At 48.1% G+C, this 19,703-nt stretch overlaps 6 protein-coding genes across 6 annotated transcripts; 3 read left to right on the top strand and 3 right to left on the bottom strand.

The window, feature by feature from the left end:
* Positions 1–981: 981 nt before the first annotated feature.
* On the bottom strand, positions 982–1,648 carry K444DRAFT_625019 (uncharacterized protein; the record flags this gene model as incomplete). The annotated part of the gene is made up of 2 exons (XM_024882467.1): positions 982–995; positions 1,201–1,648. 2 exons carry the CDS (start codon positions 1,646–1,648, stop codon positions 982–984), a joined length of 462 nt encoding a protein of 153 aa, XP_024742343.1.
* A 2,754-nt stretch (positions 1,649–4,402) lies between these two features.
* K444DRAFT_625017 (uncharacterized protein) lies at positions 4,403–5,360 on the bottom strand (the record flags this gene model as incomplete). The annotated part of the gene is made up of 2 exons (XM_024882466.1): positions 4,403–4,502; positions 4,546–5,360. The coding sequence occupies 2 exons, from the start codon at positions 5,358–5,360 to the stop codon at positions 4,403–4,405; spliced, it is 915 nt and encodes a 304-aa protein (XP_024742342.1).
* Positions 5,361–6,083: 723 nt separating this feature from the next.
* On the bottom strand, positions 6,084–8,326 carry K444DRAFT_608016 (cytochrome P450). The gene is made up of 4 exons (XM_024879290.1): positions 7,907–8,326; positions 7,452–7,855; positions 7,190–7,401; positions 6,084–7,137 (listed from the first exon to the last, which is right to left on the bottom strand). Exons 1-4 carry the CDS (start codon positions 8,053–8,055, stop codon positions 6,343–6,345), a joined length of 1,560 nt encoding a protein of 519 aa, XP_024742341.1. The 5' UTR covers positions 8,056–8,326; the 3' UTR covers positions 6,084–6,342.
* Positions 8,327–8,578: 252 nt separating this feature from the next.
* Positions 8,579–9,971, top strand: K444DRAFT_519127 (methyltransferase; the record flags this gene model as incomplete). The annotated part of the gene is made up of 6 exons (XM_024873928.1): positions 8,579–8,652; positions 8,703–8,709; positions 8,768–8,812; positions 8,864–8,899; positions 8,948–9,487; positions 9,540–9,971. Coding segments are annotated over 6 exons (1,134 nt in total), but the record flags the coding sequence as incomplete, so codon positions are not given.
* A 277-nt stretch (positions 9,972–10,248) lies between these two features.
* K444DRAFT_518838 (uncharacterized protein) lies at positions 10,249–11,355 on the top strand (the record flags this gene model as incomplete). The annotated part of the gene is made up of 1 exon (XM_024873898.1): positions 10,249–11,355. One exon carries the CDS (start codon positions 10,249–10,251, stop codon positions 11,353–11,355), a length of 1,107 nt encoding a protein of 368 aa, XP_024742339.1.
* A 1,903-nt stretch (positions 11,356–13,258) lies between these two features.
* On the top strand, positions 13,259–16,374 carry K444DRAFT_608011 (uncharacterized protein). The gene is made up of 4 exons (XM_024879289.1): positions 13,259–13,539; positions 13,655–13,717; positions 14,003–15,671; positions 15,724–16,374. Exons 1-4 carry the CDS (start codon positions 13,515–13,517, stop codon positions 16,256–16,258), a joined length of 2,292 nt encoding a protein of 763 aa, XP_024742338.1. The 5' UTR covers positions 13,259–13,514; the 3' UTR covers positions 16,259–16,374.
* The last annotated feature ends 3,329 nt before the right edge of the window (positions 16,375–19,703 follow it).

Genomic DNA, 19,703 nt, shown 5'->3' with positions numbered 1-19,703 from the left:
CGAGAAATCTACTAAAGAGTATTAGGGCGAAAGATATAATTTTTCTAGCTGTAAAAGAGATTAGTTTTAGAAGTCTAGGGGCAGCGTTTAGTGAATTTAATATACTGATAGATAATACCTATTCTAGATAGATAGCAAAGAGAAGTGTTAAAAAATAACCATGTATATTCACAGTTTTTAATTATTTGAGTTAAGAATTATTAATATTTCTTACGAAATATAAAATGTCTCATTAGAGTTTTATTACTAATAGGATTTTAGCTTATTTATTAGGTTATACTAGCGTATCTTTAGATTTACTACTAACTCATTAGTTAAGACATTTACGGCTTTTTTATAATATATTTAGCAAAACGTGTTCACGTTATATAATTAAGGTTATTATAACTATAGATAAAGCTAAGAAGCAAAGCTCGGATTCTAATTATAGGAATGGTGTATGAGTTGTTTATAAAAGCGTTTTCGTCTCTACTCTAGTAACGTATAATTTAGTATTCTAGTAACTAATTTAATTTACTCCGTAATTAGTAATTTACTTAATATTTACGCCTTCTTGATATACTAGAGCCTTATTATAGTATTAGGCTTTACTAGTATTACCCAATTTCCGGGGATTTAAATTGCTATTTACTTTTTATTTTTAAATAGTTCTATATTAGTATAAATTCTCTTAAATTTATATTCTATATCCTTTATAAGCTTAATATTACCTTAGCTTTATTATTAGAATTACAAATGGTTTATAGCTTTTTTTTTAAGCTTATAGTATCTTGCCTATATTTATAATCTTAGAATTTCATATATTAGATTATTCTTAATTTATTAATTTTTTCTAGATCTAAATATCTTAAAGTTTATTATAAGCTATAGTATTTAAAAATTAAAGCTTAGAGATTCTAAGACTTTAATTAAATTAAGGGTTTAACTAAATGAATATCTAGTATTTAATATCTAAATATCTAGTATTTAATATCTAAATATCTAGTATTTAATATCTAAATATCTAGTATTTAGTAAATTAAGTATTTGGGTATCTGGTATCTAATATAGTATCAATTTGCGGCTCAAAAGCAAACAAGAATGCAAACAAGTTCTGCAGGGTCTGAAGTCGAAACGTGGTATTTACGCCTACTGATACGTGGACATGAAGACCTGCCGACTCGCCAACGTCAGTGAGATATGTCTTCGTGATAATCTTACCGACATCCTCAACGACCTTTAAATTCTTTGGGTTGAATGCCAAGGCTGGTGATTTGACCTCAACCGAAGACCATATGTATTCCGTGTTATGCGGGCCCCTAACGCTTTCGTCGGTATCGATCTGCCAGTTGGTCACATCAAGCTTGGCTGGATTGTCCATATGCCCCGGGAATCCTGCCGCATGCAAAGTCTGCGCTATGTCGCGTTGCACTGCGGGCGTCACCATATGTCTTATGAATTCTCCGTTGTATATGTTGCGATCAGCAAGTTCCGTTGTCGAATGAATGGGTGGCAAACCTTCTTCGGAAATGAATCTATCGATTTCGTTCTGGTACGGCTTGAATCGTAGTTTTCGAGACTCGGTTGGATCTGGCAGAGCTACATTGTGAGGGTACACGAAGACAATTGTGAACTCTAACTCCACGCCGAAGGTCCAAGGAAGAGCCATCGTTGATAGTGAAGTGTTGTAAGCGTGCGGTCAATGTTTGGATGTTTTATCTCGAAATGGGGTGATGCTTATGCACAATGGCATTGTGGAGTGCTAGAATTGTATTGGTTGCAAAGGCGTTGTTCGGGGCTCTTTGTTGGTGCTCCAGACACATGAAAGGATGGGTTGTTACTTGTTTCAAATGCCATTCTCTTTGTCAACGGTTTAAAAGTTGTGAGAACTTCATCCAAAAGACCCAGGCCCTCGTGATTGGGTCTCTCGATCAAAGGAAATATTCCACGAACTGCAGATGCATTTTCTCTTTCGATACTTTCACGTCAGCATGAGTATTTACGAGTAATCGCTTTTCATAGAGAATTTTGTATTGTAATTCATGGCTTCCCTGACTACTGGAGATGGATGGGGTTTTGATGCTAGTCAGTGCTCACTTCAAGGCCCTTGGGTCGATCGTCTCATCCTTCTCCTTCTTGCTCGCAAACTTTAGCTGAGTTGTACGAGATTTGGAAACTTCGGAGCTTCTCCTGGCCTTTCTTGCAATTCTGCTCTCTAATCTTCCCTTCCCAATGCCGAAGCAACTCCGCTCTCTTCTCTTCCGCGCTCGCGATGTGCGGTTCAGTACCTTGATTCGTATTATGTTGTCTGCGGTCACGTCCATCGAGAGACAAGAAATAGCGTTTGTGAAAACGTTCCTTGCACGAGGAAAGTCTCCCAAAAGAATGCAAGGTTGTGTTGGGTTTCTGCTGAAGCTTCAGTCTCAAGGTCACTGTTCCTTATCAGCTTCAGCGCCGGCATAGGCTGATGCTGGTTTCTTACATGTAAAAGCCAAGTACGACGAGCAAAGCTCCGCATTATGGAAAAGGAGGAGCAAGACCTTTGCACAGTGGTAGCAGAGCATCTTGCCATCCAGCAAGTGCAGAGACTGAAGTTCCTCTATGCTCAACTCACGGAGGACGACTTCTGGTATCTACGAAGACAACTGAGCAAAATAAGTGTCAACGACTTCGGGATGCTGTTATGAGACACCCATTTGGGCTCTTCTTCGATCATCTTGGATCTCATGATGGAGAATTCCGGAGCCAAATTGACATGATTTTTCGGGTTTCGGGTGGAGAATTGAGACACAGTTTCATCGCAAAGACGACTTCTTTCGCAATGGGCAAGCAAGAGACAACGACGAGCTTGATATACTTAAGCGCATCGAAAGACTCGATAGATAGATGGAGGACCAGGAGGACAGACTCAATCCTCATTTCCAGGTTTTGGAGGAGTATTTGGAGAGGCCAGGTGCAAAATGCGCACAAGACGTCATCAGGCTAGTACCCACAGAGGAGAGCGATCTCGAAAATCGATTATCATCTCTACACGTGCCATTCTTGGAGCTGACGCGTGCGTGACGTAGGCGTTCCCAACTAGCCAGCACCGACATGCCCAGCTTGGTAGAAAACAAACTCCTAGCTATTAGCTTCATGGAACTAGTTGATGTGCAGAGGAATCTAAGTTCATTTATTGCGGCCAATTTGAGGTCTCCCGACGCCAACGAGCTGACGCACAAGAGCGAATCTGACCAAAAGATTCAAGGAAGATGGGATGGCAAGGGTGCAGTATGCTTAGGAGAAATATAATTTACTCTTAAACCTCATTAATTCTATCGTCAAGTGAGCTTTACATATCCCATGACATCAATCGAGTAGGGCTCTCCCCTTGAACTCACATTGCTAGTGCAATTTTAAAGGGGCTGCTAAGCGAGGGTCGGGGCACATTGTACCTAGGTAGCTAAGAATGGTGGAAGAGACATTTAACCCCCCAATAAACACGAATAACAAACGGTTTATTTTAGGTTCAGCTTATCTTACTCCCTTCGGAAACCATTAAGTGCTATTTCCGGATGTGTGGAGTGATTGAGATTAAGCGAGGTACCCCTGAGCGCTGGAAGCGACAGCGAGTAATGTCCCCGAAGCTAAGAGCAAATGTTATAGCCTATGTCCATCCAAAGCACACATAAGCTGACCCCCTCAATGAGCAGGCTTGGGCACTTAAGGGGTTCTAAGCATTGGACTCCCCATAAGGAAGAATATCAGCCTTGCAGAACCTGTTGACGATCTTTGTGGTTGGCTGGGTTTTTTGGTTGGCCCCAAAGCTCTTGAAATCAAATCCTTCTAGACTTCTCCACACTGCAAGTCTACCCAACAAGTGTTGCAGTAGGAGCAAGCAACACCCGATTATTCACCGAGCGCTCCCCATCGAACTTAGCAGCTGTCGATTGAAAAGGAAGAGCTTGCGCGTTCATGTAATGATAAACTCATGTTTACTTGTCTTTCGCAACTTCATCCGCAGAACATCCAAAAGAAGCTCAATGGCACCCTTCAAAACCACAACTCTCAAGCCGAACTCAACTCCCCATATGTCACAGAACGTGTTATTACCACGAGAATCGACAATATGGACGACAACCACTCGCACTTTCCAAATTCCAATCCAGACTCCGAGATCCATTTCGACTCCTGTTGCCGGCAGAGCCTCGTCAAAGGATGGTATATGCGGAGCCATCGTTACTTGTATCGGCTCAGCATTTGAAACTTCTGTAGCCAATACGGCTATTGTGGCTCAACATCAGATTTTTGTGGGAAGGGGTGCGACCCAGTGGCAGGAACATGCAGCTCTCTGGGTTGCGGCTCCAGCTCAATACTAACAACGACTTTTTCGACCTCTTTGATCTCCTCAACTTCAACTCCCAACCCTGCAGCATCGAACACATCAAATGGCCACCCAGCTTCCAGCAATCTTGGCCACCCACTTGTAATTGCTACCACCACTTGGCCATACCCTATCACTCGATTTCACACTGAGAATTAAGCTATGGTAACGTAAGGACATATATTCAAATAAAATTAACATACTCATCATCCTCCCAGATTGGATAGTAACCTTCTCCCTCCCCCTTCTGACTCGGATCCTCCCGTCTCGGGATCTTCACCAACTTAAACCCGACTCCACAACCAGGGCAATCCTTCCCACCAGCAAAGCAGCGCCGAATGCACTTCAAATGAAGCACACACCCACACGGAAGTCTCCTCACCATCACATTGCCCATCTCTCCATGACAGGCACCACACTTCCTTTCCCTCTCCCTCGTCTCCCAACCTCCGCGTTCAACCTTTTTCAAAAAGTCTCCTTTCACACCAGCGGGATCGTAGCCATACGTTCTTTCCAAAAGTGGTATGTCAAACGCCGTATCGATCTCCCGCCTCTCCCTCATCCCCGCCTCCCAGTCCACAAGCGCACCTTGGTACGTCTCTTCTCGCGCAAGCAGCATCTCGTTCAACCAGTAGACGCCTCGCTCGAAGATCTCTGCTTCAGAGAGCGGGGACCAAGTTGCTGCGAATTGCGAGATATTGGGATCCCAGGAGCCGGTTTGAGGCGAGTTGGCGCAGGCGGGGCATTTGGAGGTGAGGAGGTGGATGTAGCGGTGCAAGTCACGACATTTGGGGTAAGGTTGGGGAAAGGGTTGATGAGGAGCAGGAGAGGTCGAGGGGGTCAGTTGGCGGGGTTGGAGTAATGCTTCCAGAGAGGAGAGGTACTTGTTGTTGGGTTTGTGGTATGCGCAGGCGGGATGGTGGTCTCCTTCTTTTGTTGTGTGGCCGCATTGCGCGAAATAGCTTATTTGAATCCCACAGCATTGGTAGTGGTGCTTGACTAAACATCGGGGAGCCATGACTGTGCAAATAGCTGACTTTGTCTCGGTGAAGAGTAGATGAGGGAAGTGGTGTTGGATCAAAAGTTGAGGGAAGGTTTTGTAGAGCGTACTTCGAGTCCTCTTGGACTTAAATGTGCAATACAATACAATTGTGGAAGAACAATGCCTTCTTTTGTCTTTGTATTCATCAAAGGGGTTGCAATGCTATTTTCATACGGCGATAACAATGCTATGTTCCAAAGACAATCCCCTCAAAGAACAGCGACCTGGTGGCTACGCTACCACCGCAATCATAGAAAATGGACAAGCATCGCTTACGGCTACGACTTGCAACGAAAAGGGAGTTCGTCTCAGATCAAGTTAGCTTCCCTTGCTTAGAGTCCGTCATGCAACGAATAGAAACCAGCCCCCTTTTCGTTGCAGGTTGGAGCTAACAGAGGTCTCTCTATTCCCTCCCAGGGAGCGCTAGCTGCCCATTGACAATTCCTTCATTTGGGGAAAGGGGGGAAGCTTCGAGAGCCTTCGCTTAAGAGTACGAGTTGCAACGAAAAGGAAATGGTTTGAGCTAGTCCGAGGGAGAGGAGCACGCTTAGATTGAGATGCGCAAAGAAAACAAACACTCCCCTCTTTCATTGCATATCGGAAATTAAGCAAGGCCATGTGCAGCCCTATGGGGAAGTCGGAAGTTCTAAGGAAAGGATGCCAGAAGTCGGCCATACAAAGTCGGCCACCGAAATCTCTGCCGCTACCAAATAGATTAAAATGTACGTGCGATCTAATACCGCAGTTCTGCCAAACTACCATCTACAAGCTTTCCGAGAGGTTCAAGACGCAATAAGGAGAAATGTGCGCTCGAGGAGCCCACATAAGCTGCGAGAAAAGAGCCAACGATACGGCGTAGTGAGGACTGCAAAAGATGAGAGCTCAGGAGAATCAGTTTGAATATCGACATTATATATCAAGGTGATCTTTCCAAGGTTGGATCCAACTCGGAACAATTTCACTTCACAACATGGATCCGAATACCCTTAGATTCAGGAACGGTCAAAGGCGTAATCCCGTCCCCAACAATAACCCAATCCTTATCCGTTGTCTCAAACAGCTCAAAAGCGCCCAGATCATCCTCACCACGAACATCTTTACTCCCATACCGCCTAAATATCGTAGACAATGCAAGATAAAGCTCAGCATAAGCGAGATTGATGCCAATACACTGCCGAGATCCTCGAGAAAATGCAATAAGGTATTTGTCTAGACGTGGATTTTCAATCCATCGTTCCGGAAGGAAGGATGTTGGTGAAGGAAAGATGCTGGCATCGTAGTGTACTAGCGTGCTAGTCATACCGACTGGCGTTCCACGGGGAATCATCCATGTTTTCTTGCCGTCGTTAAAGATGAGGTCTTCATCAGGAGCGATACGTTGGAGACGTGAGCTGACACCGCAGGAAAGACGGAGTCCTTCTTGGATACATGCAGTTAGATAGGGGAGTTGTTCAAGTACTGAAAGCGGGAGAGATTTTGAGGGATCTGGGATTGCCGATACCAACTCCGCTTTCAACTTCTTGAGTACTTCAGGAACGGTCAGGAGGTGGTATGTCATGACGGAAAGTGCCCATGCTGTTGTCAGAGTGCCGGCAATAACTGTGACCTGGCCGTCTTGCCATAGGCGCGTAGAAGTCTTCTCTTCCGGGGGAAGTTTGCTATTCAAAATTTCGTGGAAGATTGTGTCATGTGAGACTTTTAGATGGCCGTCATATGTTGTTGTTTGAAGGCTGTCGATTTGCTTGAAGATATCCTAGAATCGTAAATTCAGCGTGGACGACTCAGCAAGCACGGGAATAGCGTACCTTTTGGAGTTTGACATATGATGCCATGTCAGAATTCAACTTGATAGTTACCCAGTCTGGCAGAGTTTGCATGAGTGGAAGCACCCAGGTGAGCTGCTTTGTCATGTGTCCCATTGTGCTCCCAACAATCGACGCATCGTGGAACGAAGGGTCAAAATCTGGGGCTTCGATCCGGCGATCACATCGTGCAAAGGCATATTCCATTACAATGTCTGGCAGAGAAGAGTTAGTGATGTATGTCAAGACCGAGGATCGCATGTACCATTTGTAAAGGCGGCATAGCCGAGAGAGACAACCATTGGTTCACCAGACTTCTGGAAATCTGCAAAGCGTCCCAAGAACTTCTCCAACGTCTCTTCTATCATGGGTTGTAGTCTCCGGACACTTGCCATCGAGAAGAACGGATTCAGAGCCGTTCTTCTCATCCGATGTTTCTCATGGGAAGCAGTCGCGAACGTGCTCTCTGGGATGCCGAATTGGTTGGTGAACCAGTTCCACTTATCACGTCTCTTTCCTCCGCCCGCATATATCTCATCATAATATCCTGGTGTCTCGATATGAAGCTCGTAGGGGTTGATTCGGACAATAGGACCATATTTCTCGTGCATCCGTTTGATCTGGAAGGTGTATTGCCCGCGGCACACCACATCGTAATAAAATTCGTACCTGCAGCAAATCAACTGTGAATTCTGAAACCTTGCAATGAAGATTCCATACCATAGTGTCAGAGCTGCGAGTTTGGGGCCGGGGAACTTAGCAACGGGACTGAAGTATAACCGATATATGGCGCCGGCGATAAGATACACTACCAAGGCCGAGCCTGTCGCTGAGAGATATGGATACGGGACGGTCTCGAGGAAACCCATTGCAAGATGTGTAGCACGTGCCTCCAGTCCCAAAGGTCTCAGATACGCCGCTTTGTACAACTCTGAGGGCCGAAGGTCGCAACATTCTGTCGGCGATGAGCCGTCTTAGTGGTGTGGTGCCTTCTGCGGCCCCTTTCATTAGCGCGAAGAGCTGCTGGGGATGAGGGGAGTGCTTGGCCAGGAACCGCTTCTAGTGTGGCGCGCCCCGGATTTGGCAGGACGAACGTCAACTCCGCCATTCATCAGCATCTTCTTGATCAACAACTCACGTCAAACTCGCATTAACTCGTTGGTAGCGCACCTCTGATCCTCCCTCCGGCACCATTGATAAGGATGGCGGCCGAGGAGGGCACCAATACCCAGTCTGTCGGGTCACCGCAAAGTGCGCCCACAGCACCAGAAGAACCCAGCACACCGGAGACGACCCTTGAGCAAGGCCAGGAGAACACCATTGAGGCAGATGTGCGTTCAGCATATCACAAATTCCAGGAAAAAATCCTAATTCTAGGAGTAGACCAGTAACGATGCAGACAGCGCGCTTGGGAGTGACATGTCGTCATTGAACGCTTCTTTGGCGTCTAGCATTTATAATTACACGTGAGTGGCTTCTTCAACAAACTGGGAAACTTCTGCTAAAGAACAATTAGGTATGAGGTATGCCATGCTCCCAATAATTTCTACGCTTACAGAATCTATCTGAGCAAACCCACAGAATGGAAGACGATATCATGCATACAGAGAGGGAGAATATTTATTTGTGAGCACCCAACGACGATTCCTCGAGTCCTACAACTGACACATCGTCCAGCCAAACGATGAATCCGAGCAAAATCGACTAGACATGGTACTTTTGCCTCCTCCTCCTTGAAATGTATAAGCTCATCTCATATAGCTTCACCATATCTTCAAACTTGTCCTGGGAGGAAACCTCTTCAAAGCGCCCATCAAAGAACCGTTACAACGGGTTCTCGACTTCGGAACTGGGACAGGAATTTGGGCAATCGAACTGGCAGATGAGAACCCAGCAACACAAGTACAAGGCACCGATCTCAGTCCCATCCAACCAATATGGGTTCCGCCGAACCTAAAGTTCGTTGTTGACGATTGCGAATCCAGCTGGCCCGAGGAGGACCACTCAAACTATGACTTTGTTCATGGCCGCAGCATGTCTGGCAGTGTTGCCAACTGGTCTGCTCTTTTCACTGAAGCCCTCCAGGCTTTGAAACCTGGCGGTTGGCTCGAGATGCAGGAATTTGATGTCTGGTTTAGATCCGAAGAGGGTGAGTTGCCAGCGGATTCGAAGATAGCGGAGTGGCAAAGCTATTTGGACCAGGCGAGTTTGATGTTTGGTAAACGGCTCAATGTCGCCAATGAGTTCAAGGAAAAGATGATTGAGGTGGGTTTTGAGGATGTGAGAGATGATATTATCAAGGTACGTTTGTTCTGCGGGCTGAGAGTTTTACATTTGCTGATGAATGGGCAAGGTCCCAATTGGAGCCTGGCCAAAGAATCCTAGATTGAAAGAGCAAGGAAGATGGTTGCAAGCGCAGATGCTGGACTCCATTGAACCCATCAGTCTTGGATATTGTTCTAGGATTTTGAAATGGAGTGACGCGAAGACTCAAGTCTTTATGGCTGGAGTTCGGAATGAGTTTTTGAATAACAAAACGCATCTCTTTGTTTATTGTCATTTTATATATGGAAGAAGGCCAGGTGTGCAAAGAGACGACGAGTCTTACTATTCACACGAAGGCTCAACAGGAGTCAGGGTAGTCTTTGCTCTGATCGGAGTTGGGAATGTGCTCGGCACAATAAAAAGAATAGTTTGCATATCTTTTCAAACCTATCTCAGTACATTACAAGATAGAGAAGCACAAGTCTCAACCTCACACCTCTACCTTCGTCTCACTCCATGATCTAATTGGGTCCCAACCAAACACGATACAGAGGTGGTGTCAGCCACACCCGGGCTCTGACCAGCCACAAGCGCCGGGGAGCAACGCCACCGCCCCGCCATCCCACCTTTCCCTTCACATTTTCATTAACTCGACATCACTTCGTATTACCTCTCCCTCTTCTCCCCTTTCGACCGTTACTTATATATGCAACAGAAGCCATCGATCATCTCATCCCTGGGAAAAAACACGAGCTCTCGGTCTTCCAACCCAACGTACTCCTCGCCCCACTTCTCCGATGTACGACCCCAAGCCAGGCGATCGGCTGTCAAGCCTCGACACGCCGTCAATGATAGTTGACCTCGACATAATGGAAGAAAACATCCGCAAGCTCTTCCTCCTCCTGCAACCAACAGGCGTCTCCATCCGTCCCCACCTCAAAACGACCAAAAGCCCCATTCTCGCCAAGAAGCTGATCGCGGCCGGCGCCAAAGGAGGATGTGTCGCCAAACTCAGCGAGGCGGAAGTCATGTGTGCTGAAGGCGTCGACGATATCCTCATCACCTGTGAGATCGTGGGCCCTGCCAAGGTTCCGAGGCTCGTGGAGCTGTTCCGCAAATATCCTAAGATCCAGACCGTCGTTGATAGTAAAGAAGGAGCTAGTGCTATTGATGCTGCGTTGAAAGCCTCGGGTATCGAGACCCCGATTCAGGTTCTGATTGATCTTGACGTTGGCTTGCACCGTACGGGTGTTGCTCCAGAAGCCGCTCTGCCTCTCGCGCAGCATATTGCAAAATTGGGTCATTTGAAGCTGATTGGCGTGCAAGGCTATGAAGGACATCTGCAGCATGTCCACAGCCGCGAACAAAGGGAAAAGGAGTGCCGAGCATCGATGGTGATCCTCAGCGCAACAGCGACATTGCTCCGGGAGGAAGGCTTCGATATCCAAGTCGTGACGACGGGCGGAACAGGCACGGCAGAATTCTGCGCCACCGTTCCAGGAATCACAGAAGTACAGCCCGGCTCATTCATCTTCATGGATTCAGACTATCGGAACGCGGTCGGCACTTACTTCTCCCATTCCCTGACCATCCTCTCCACCGTCATATCCAAATCCGGAACCGAACGGAGAGTGACGATCGATGCAGGTTTGAAGAGTCTCACAACTGATAGCGGGAACGCTGAACCAAAGGATATGCCCGGTGTTGTTTATACGCCCATGGGCGATGAACATGGCTGGCTCACCTGGGGGGTAGAACTTGAGGATTTTCCGCTCGGCGCGAGGGTCGAGATGATTCCGAGTCATATCGATCCGACGGTTAACCTGCACGATTTTTATTATGCGCATCGGAAGGGGGTGATTGAGGAGATCTGGCCGGTGGCTACCAGGGGGAAGGTTCAGTAGGAGGTTTCTTGAGAGAGGTGGAGAGGCTGTAGATATCCTGGGAGCTAGGCTTTTGTTCTTTTATTGTTATTTTGAGCGAGAGAGGGGGCAAAGGTGGCTCTTACGGATGCTCAGGACGTTCGCAGTAGTGAGAAACTGAGTCGAGGTTGGATTCAGATGATCGTCATTCAAGTGAGTGTAGCAGCTAAAAGCTTCCCGAGTACAGCACATACATCCATCCCTTTTCTCCCACCATCTTAAATCAATGTTTGCTCCTGCCATCGGCTTCCTCCCCTATTCTACACAACCCCTGCCCCGCAATCCCCCTAAAAGTATTATCTTATTTCCTACCTTCCCTCTTACAAGTTCTGCCTGTTTGGAGTGCAAGTGCATACATAATTGGAAGACAGCATCCGCTTTGCAGAAACTTCACAAAGACTGCATTGTCTGTTTTGTTGACATTGTTCTCGACAGACCGATCCATTTTCGAATCCTCAATTGCATCCGAGCCGGGAGAGGAGCGGTGTTCTTGACGGAGGATCTAGTGTAGGGCACCCTGATTACTCAACACAGCCACAGGGACGTTGAACATATCCTCGGATGGGATTTGAGGTGCGAGACTAAACTCACAGCCTTGAGGTGATACGTATTCTGTCACCTGACTCGTGTACATTGAAATAATCGCATAATTTGAGAAAGAAACATCAAGTGAAAACAACGAGGGAAATGGAGCTTTGATCTCTTTCGTGGAAAGCAGAGAACTCCGAATACGCCTAGACTACGAGGACAACCTCAATGTACCAGAACCTTTGAAACATTGAAGCGATGTGCAGCAAATATCTAGCACACCAGATTCACTCCTACCTAGTACGGACAAGCATAAACCTGAGAGGCTTCCGTTTTGCGGGTTTCCGGTGCAATGCGGCTTCAGCCATTTCCGCTATAACCTTCTTTGAAGAAACATGGGCTCTCTTTGATCTTGGCTCGGAGGCATTTGTCCTCTGGGCATAGAAGAGGTTCCGGGAACCACTTCCCGTCTCATAGGGGCACATGCTTTATCTCGTGGAAGGTGGCATCGGCCATTCCCAGGAGTGATATTTTCGATCGAACGTGGGTCCCCTTCATTCTCGGAAAAAGCTTCCTTCTTGAGCATGGAGGAGTCCCCGAGACCACATCCCTTCTCCAGGAGCCAAATACTTGATCTCGTGGAGGGTGGCTTCAGCCACTCTTCCTAGCGACATTCCCCGAAGATTCCAAGCAGCGGGGAAACCCTCCTTTACTCTCGGCTTGCAAGAACTAGTCTTGGGAAGGAGAGACTCTCGGGACTACTGCCCGAACGGCTTAATGAGGGTCGTGAGGGGAAATGAAACACGGGATGAAGGGCTTTGGAGTCTGTGAAGAGTGCGAGGGGGAACGACCGTTGGAACCCGATACTTTGGTGTCCACATGGGTCATGGCCTGACGAAACAACACAGTACCACGCGACACGATTGCGGCATTCAAGTGCGGTAACTCTACCTCCATACCAGCAAAACGCCTCATTTCGGGTATTTGTTGTGGGCGGCTGTTGGAAGTTGAAGCCGAGAGGAAGGGAAGCTGAGGAGACTGAGAAAACCTGGGGGATGACACCGACGTCATCGGTGCTGGGAGGAGGGCCGAGATTTCTTCCGCGGGCCTTTTCTCACCTGAGTTCAAGTCATAAAATAAAATAAAATAAAATATTACTTGAATTAATATTCGGAAAAAAGAATTGCTCGATTTGGCCTTGAAGCCAGAAATAAAACTGAATTAAAATCTTTGGATTCCATGCAAAGGATCACAATGAGTCGGGATGACTCAGATCCCAGGCCAAAACAGTCATGTTCTGTGTGCAGCCTGTGGCCATTTTTGACTCATCAACAGCCTCGCCTCTCACCTTCCATCCCGTGATCCCGTGATCACAACAGCCATAAAGGCGAGGATGAGCGCATCGTGATCTTTCCTTTCAGCTCCCTCGTCAGATTTGGACTTCTGTTTGTCATCTGCTTATTCTTGTGTCCAGCCAAATCATCGCGACAAGGCAACCCCGCAACCGCAGCCCCAGGCCCCAGCCCCAGGCGCAACGCCAACAAACGTCAGCCTATTCCCATTCCCCAGCTCCGCCCATTTCGCCCCCGGACTTGAGCTTTCAGGTCATGACCATGGCATCTGGAACCCCTCCAACAGGTAGGTTCCGCAGACTTTCTTCACCGCCTCGCTCGCACTCTCCCACCCCATGTGCACGCCAATCTGGACCAGGTTTGGCTGGAGGGGATCGCGGGGCATGACTGACAACGCATAGATTCCGCCTCACGCGCTTTGGATCATCACCTGAAAGCCAGGGTTTGTCGATATTTCGGAGCAGGTAATTGTTTTCCTCGCAATATTTCTGATTTTATTCTATTGGTGCAATACCGTCTTGTTTGCATATGCAACGTGTCGTACAGCATCTTCAGTGGATCAAGTGATTTTCACCGCTATCACGGGCAGCGTGGGGTGGTGGTGCTTGTTGGCATTGGATTGTTGAGATGCCTCGATGGCTTTTGTCATGGGAATCCCGGGCTTCTGTTGTGTCACACCCCGTGACATGGCTACACACTCAGCCTCGACAAGATGATCATACGATATCAGAAGCTGATGTGAAGGATAGGTTATTGTCGAGCAGGCAATGCATGTCCTTTCCTGCATGATGACACACGACTTCCTGGAGCTCCAGTAGTTAATACGAGACCAGCACAGAGGGAGGTGGCAGAGGCTTCGTCGTCAGCAAGTGCACCGAATATGCCGAGAGAGGACGGGATGATTCAAGATCGGAGACAGGCTGTTACGAAACCAGCCCCTGCTTCACGCGTTGTACCAAAGCCAATCCCTCAAGCGCAGGCCAAGGATCCAAGGGAGTTCCAACTGGGCCAAATCCGGAGACGGTTTTCTCCCAAAGAGACGAGGCAGGCGGACGGAGGAACCTTGCTCAAGATCAGCCTTACCCCCTCGGATCCTGACTTCCCGTTTGAGATGACGGCCTTGGAATGTTTGCTCTCTGTACCAGTAAAGTACCCAGGAGCTAGACCAACACTGAAGGTTGGCAACAAGGACATCCCACGAGGCTTTGCTCTCAATGTCGAGGCTGGCTTTGACGCCATAGCCAACGACAAGCCCGATACAAGTCTTTTGGAGCTGATGAAAGCTCTTGACAAGAATCTTGAGGCGTTCTTGTCAGCTCCAAAAGCAGATACAGTTAAATTAGTGCCGAATAAAGACACAAGACATCTTTCAGCTTTACCTTATCGTTCAGTTGAGCCTTCAGTAGTAACCACTGATGCCAAAGCTATGGGAAGTGCTAATGGCCATGGTGCACCAACTTATGTCAAGCCGGCAGAGATTTTCACAGAGGAGCAGAAGGCCGAAGCATCGAAGAAAAGAGAGTCCGAGACCAGACAGCTGGAGGCGAGAATGGGACGACTTCCCCTTTACAAGAAGTCTGGCGATGGGATAGCTTATATCCTTCCACTGGAACTAAGGCGACGAGCAGAGTTACCTGTACAATTACAAGCAGTTAAAACCGTTCAACTCTTTGTTCCGTTACTGTATCCCCTTCAGCCCTGCAGAATTGGATTTGAAGGAGTTGATCCGGCAGACTCGGAAGCAGTTGTTTATGGATTTGAGCAGAAGTCTACGGAGAAGAAAGACACTACCTTGATGGGCCATGTCAATTTCCTGGCACAGAATATGCATGTTCTGGCGAAGACTCCTCTTGAGCCAAAGGTTGTTCCTCAGCTGGCCCCCTCGCTTACGCCAGTTGCCCCTGATTCCATGGATAAGGGAAAATCGGTTGAGAGTCAACAAGATCCGGACCGAAACCACATTCAATACATCACTCGTCCTCCTGAATGGACGGTCATTGACGCCGACGACCCTTCTGGAACCGACACTGACGATCTTTATTCCTATGACACAGAAGAGGAGACGTCGGATTATGAGGGTGGAATTGGAGTCAAAGCCGCAACAGCTGGCGAGTCGGAACCCTCTCAAGAGCCGGCCCAGAATCCAGAGCGAGGCACTGCAATCTCGTTTCCTTTTATTGAACTCTATGGCCTTGAGCTTCTTGGGGTTGTAGTCCTGAACATCACAGTCAAGTGCGAGAGGTGCAAGGACGTTACGGAGATAAAGGGGCTTAAAAATGGCATCATGAAGTCAGAGGGTTGCCGGAAATGTGCCAGCCAACTGAGCATCACCTTCCGAAGAGATTTAGTTCACGCACACGCCGTTCGAGCAGGGTTCTTAGACCTCGAGGGCTGCATTGTGGGAGATATGCTGCCTAGGTAGACTTCCTCACTTCACCTACTACACAGCAGTACTGACCTACCTATTTAGCACATTCATACCCACCTGCTCTCAATGCTCAACCGCCTACCCGGCACCCGGCATCGTCTCCGTGCAAGGCGAATCAACAACCAACGTCTGCCGCGAATGCCACCAAAAATTCACCTTCAAACTCCCCTCCGTCAAATTCCTGCGCATCTCCACATCCGGCCGCCTGCCACCCTCCTCCGGTCCACGCCGCAAGAAAGAAACCCTCGGTCTCCAAGCTGGAACCGAGCTCCCAAAACGCGGACGCTGCCGCCATTACTCAAAGAGTTATAGATGGTTTCGATTTAGCTGTTGTCAGAAGGTGTATGCGTGTGATAAATGCCATGATGAGGAGGAAGAGCACCCGAATGAGTGGGCGAATCGCATGATTTGTGGATGGTGTTCCAGAGAGCAGAATTATCGGCCCGAGGATTGTGCGGTTTGTCATGGGGTTATGAGTGGGAAGAGGGGAGGGGGAGGGTTTTGGGAGGGTGGGAAGGGGACCAGGGACAGAGTGAAGATGTCCAGAAAGGACAAGAGGAAGTTTAGGAGACCGTAGCACCTCATCAATTGGCCTTGGAGAGCTTTAGTACTTAAGATGACTAGGTGGACTAAGCAAGAACTGCAATGGCCACCAATCCTCCTCTACAATAGCTTCTGCGCCCCAAAAGTCGTCCTCCTCTCCCACATCCACAGATGTTCGCGCTAAAGCGTCTTTGCCCCCCCCCCCCCCCAACAGCGTTGTCCGTCACTATTACCTTTGCTGGATAGAAAAGTAAAAGGGTAAAGAGAGGAAAGTCAGGTTTAATAAGGCCAAACTAAAGAAACCCAGTTGAGCCCTGCGTCTTCTCAACCAGCTTTCCAAATCTGCAGTGCCTGCATTGAAAGCTTTCTGTTCAGACGCGGATAAGCAAGATGATTTGCGATATCGCACAGATGTTAAGTCGAACAGAGAGGGAGGGTGAGAGGAGGAGAACCGCGATCCGTAACGAGGCGGCGCGGTGTATGTATTGCTTAGGTATTGTTACCTGCGACAGGGTGTGCGATGTGATGAGGGGGTGGAATACTGTAGTAGCCGGATTACAATACGCTGACTTGGTAGACCAGCTCACACTCGAAAAACAGGCGGTTACACATTGGCACTGCTAGAACAGTTCTGAAAATAAAGTGCCCTTTGTAGCCTCAAGCATGATATGTATCTTCCGACTCAGTTCGTCTGTGGCTTCTCGTTTCTTTACACCCAACAACACCTCTGCTAACATAGCCTTTAGTTGTATTGTAGATAAAGCTTTCCTAAAGCGGATCAAACATCCGTTGGTGTGTGTACCACTTGATGTGAGCGCGGACTCGAGTTCACCCGGAAGCGCTCAGTGATATTAGTCCTCGACCGTCCAAGAGCGAAGGTGACCAGGAGGGGCGAGTAAGGTGAAGGAATAGGGGATGAAGTGAAAGTGGTGATTGTCGCGCTTGTACAGCACCCCTCGTTCCCCATTGGGACATCAAAATCCGGCTGATCTTTGAGCGGCACATTCAAATTGGGAGATGTAACCAAGGAGCGTGCTTGCTGGACTGTAGAATATTGTTTGATGCAATACAATAGCCTACGAAAATAGCTCGACAAGCCACGGCGCATCAAGCACCCTCCCTATTCCTCACCCCACGCTCTTCCCCACGAAGGTATCACAACCCTCATTTCCCCCATCACAGCACGGATGGTTATCACGGTAACACAGGTCGCCACAAGAATAACGTGACAGGAAAATCCCATCCCCCCGCCCCCACCCCACTCCCCCCAATCAGCGCGAGGATCCGCGGGAGCGGGTGTGCGATTGGCGCGCATGAGATCCGGAAGCACACACCATTCACGCCTTTCACTACGTGTGATAGAAAAATGTAAAAAAGGGGCACCAATAAGAAAATTCGTAGGATGCAAGGCAAACACAACACGGGTTGTGTTGTTGTATTGTATTTAATTTTTTCGATGACCGAAGGCGGAGTTTGAGATGGATTATCTTTGTGGAATAGGGAAATCCGTTTTTCAAGCCCCCCCAGGCCCTGGGATTGATTGAATACGAGAGCGACACCCGCCTAACCTATTCTCACAGCACAGCAAGAAATCATTTCCTTGCTGGTGAAGAATAGACAAAACAAAAACACAATTAATTGCCCGTCGCCTGTTCGCCGATTCCCAAAACGGAGAGAGAAGGCCGTTTTTTTTTTCTCTTTCCACAAAAGCTTGGGCTTGATTTAAAATGCGAGAGCGAGAGCAGAGATCCGATCCCCTTGGATGCTGGGGCCTGCACCATACATACCCACTGGAACACTGGGGGGTTTCCCGCAGGCAGGCACTCACTGGGCGACGGGAAGCTAAGGTTCTTACATCATTGCGGTATTGCGCACTCCCTCCCTCCCTCCCTCCCGATGCAAAACTTCCCGATGCGAAAAAAAAAATACAAAAAACAAAAAACAGAAAATTAAATAATAATAAAAATTGAAGTTCGTACTGTACTGTACCATGTTCCCTACCTACCTCCCTCGCTCCCGATATTTCGGGTGAGGCATGCGAAAGTAAGGGGGAGGGCTTCTGGTACGAAAATGGTTCTCCTGGCAATGCAAACCGGTGCCCAACGATTTGAATCCCAATAAAACCGGCCGAGACAGACAAACAGACATACAGCTGAGTTATTGTTGAGAAGGTTTCTCGTATTTAGGGGGGTCTGGGGGATATGTAGTACAAAAATGCAAATGCAGATGCGGATGGATGTAAGGAGAAAGAATTTATTTTATTTGAGAAGAGAACAGAATATTGGGGGACTGGGGAGTGGGAATTATGCAAGGCACAGTACAGTACAGTACAGCCCTTGCGTACCCGGCTCCTCTCTCCATCCTTTGATCACGATAATCTTCATGATATCTCAGAATCAGTGCTCTGACTGGGTGAAGGGGACAAACGTCAGCAAAACACATCGCGTTTTGTTCCCAGGACCGCTGGGATTCAAGAATTTCTATATTTAAATCCCAGGCGGAGCTGAAGGAGGAGGCTGGAGCTGAAAACTGGGGGGGTTGCGGGGGGGATCTTTTCGTTCCTGAATTGCACTGGCAACTCGTGATTTAGGGCGCGCGCGTTTCAACGCCTTGGGATCACCGAACGCGGTCCCTGCAGCTTGCAATCGCAACATCCTCTCTCTTCCCGATCATCCCCGTCCCGAGCACGCCCCCTCCCTCTCCAATACGGGAAGCCTTACAGTAAAATAAAAAAACAATTGGGACTGTGCGAATTTAAAGTTAAGAATTAAGAATAATGTTTTAGCTTTTCGTGCCAAGTCCCGATTCGCACCCTCTCTCGCGTCAAGGACGCGCGGTTGGGAGGGGGTTTCTTCTGGCTCCTCCTGCGTCTCTCATTTTCTGCTTTTGGGGTCAAAACTTTGGTACAGGACCGTTTCTGTGCTTTGCCTGCAGTCTGCACACGCGCGGTTCACGTCACATCCTCTCGATCCTGGGACTTGGACTGAAATGGCTTTTCGGGGAACACAGTTGGAGGAGCAGGGTGCGGAGGAAGGGCTTGCTAGTGCAGGACGTAAGTGTGTCTGGTTGGCTGGAAGCAGGAGGGAGGTATCCCGAGCGGGTGGTTGGGTCTTCTTCCCCGGAGCCCGGGGGCGAAGGTGGAAGGGGGTGGCTTTCTCCGGAGCGTCGTTCGTCTTTTGTTTGGTGGGACGCTGAACGAGCTCCTTGACTCAAGGACCTTGACTCGACGAGTTTGGTCTTGCTGAATAATAGCGGAAGTGGAAGAAGGTTCCTGAAAGTTAATCAATTAAAGATTATTAGTTTGCATATGTTGCGTTTGTTTTTCTTTTCTTTTCTTTTCTTTATTTCATTGAACTCTTGGGTGTTTCGTTTTAGGAGGGTGGACCAGGAGGTTGGGATGAAGGAGCCAAATGATAACGATATCGAGAGGCACGAGCTGTGCCGACGGCAAAAGGCAATCTCAATCTCGTGCGGGGCGA

Source organism: Hyaloscypha bicolor (assembly GCF_002865645.1).
Source record: "Hyaloscypha bicolor E unplaced genomic scaffold K444scaffold_16, whole genome shotgun sequence".
Classification (NCBI taxonomy): domain Eukaryota; kingdom Fungi; phylum Ascomycota; class Leotiomycetes; order Helotiales; family Hyaloscyphaceae; genus Hyaloscypha; species Hyaloscypha bicolor.
This window is presented reverse-complemented; position numbering and strand designations above follow the sequence as displayed.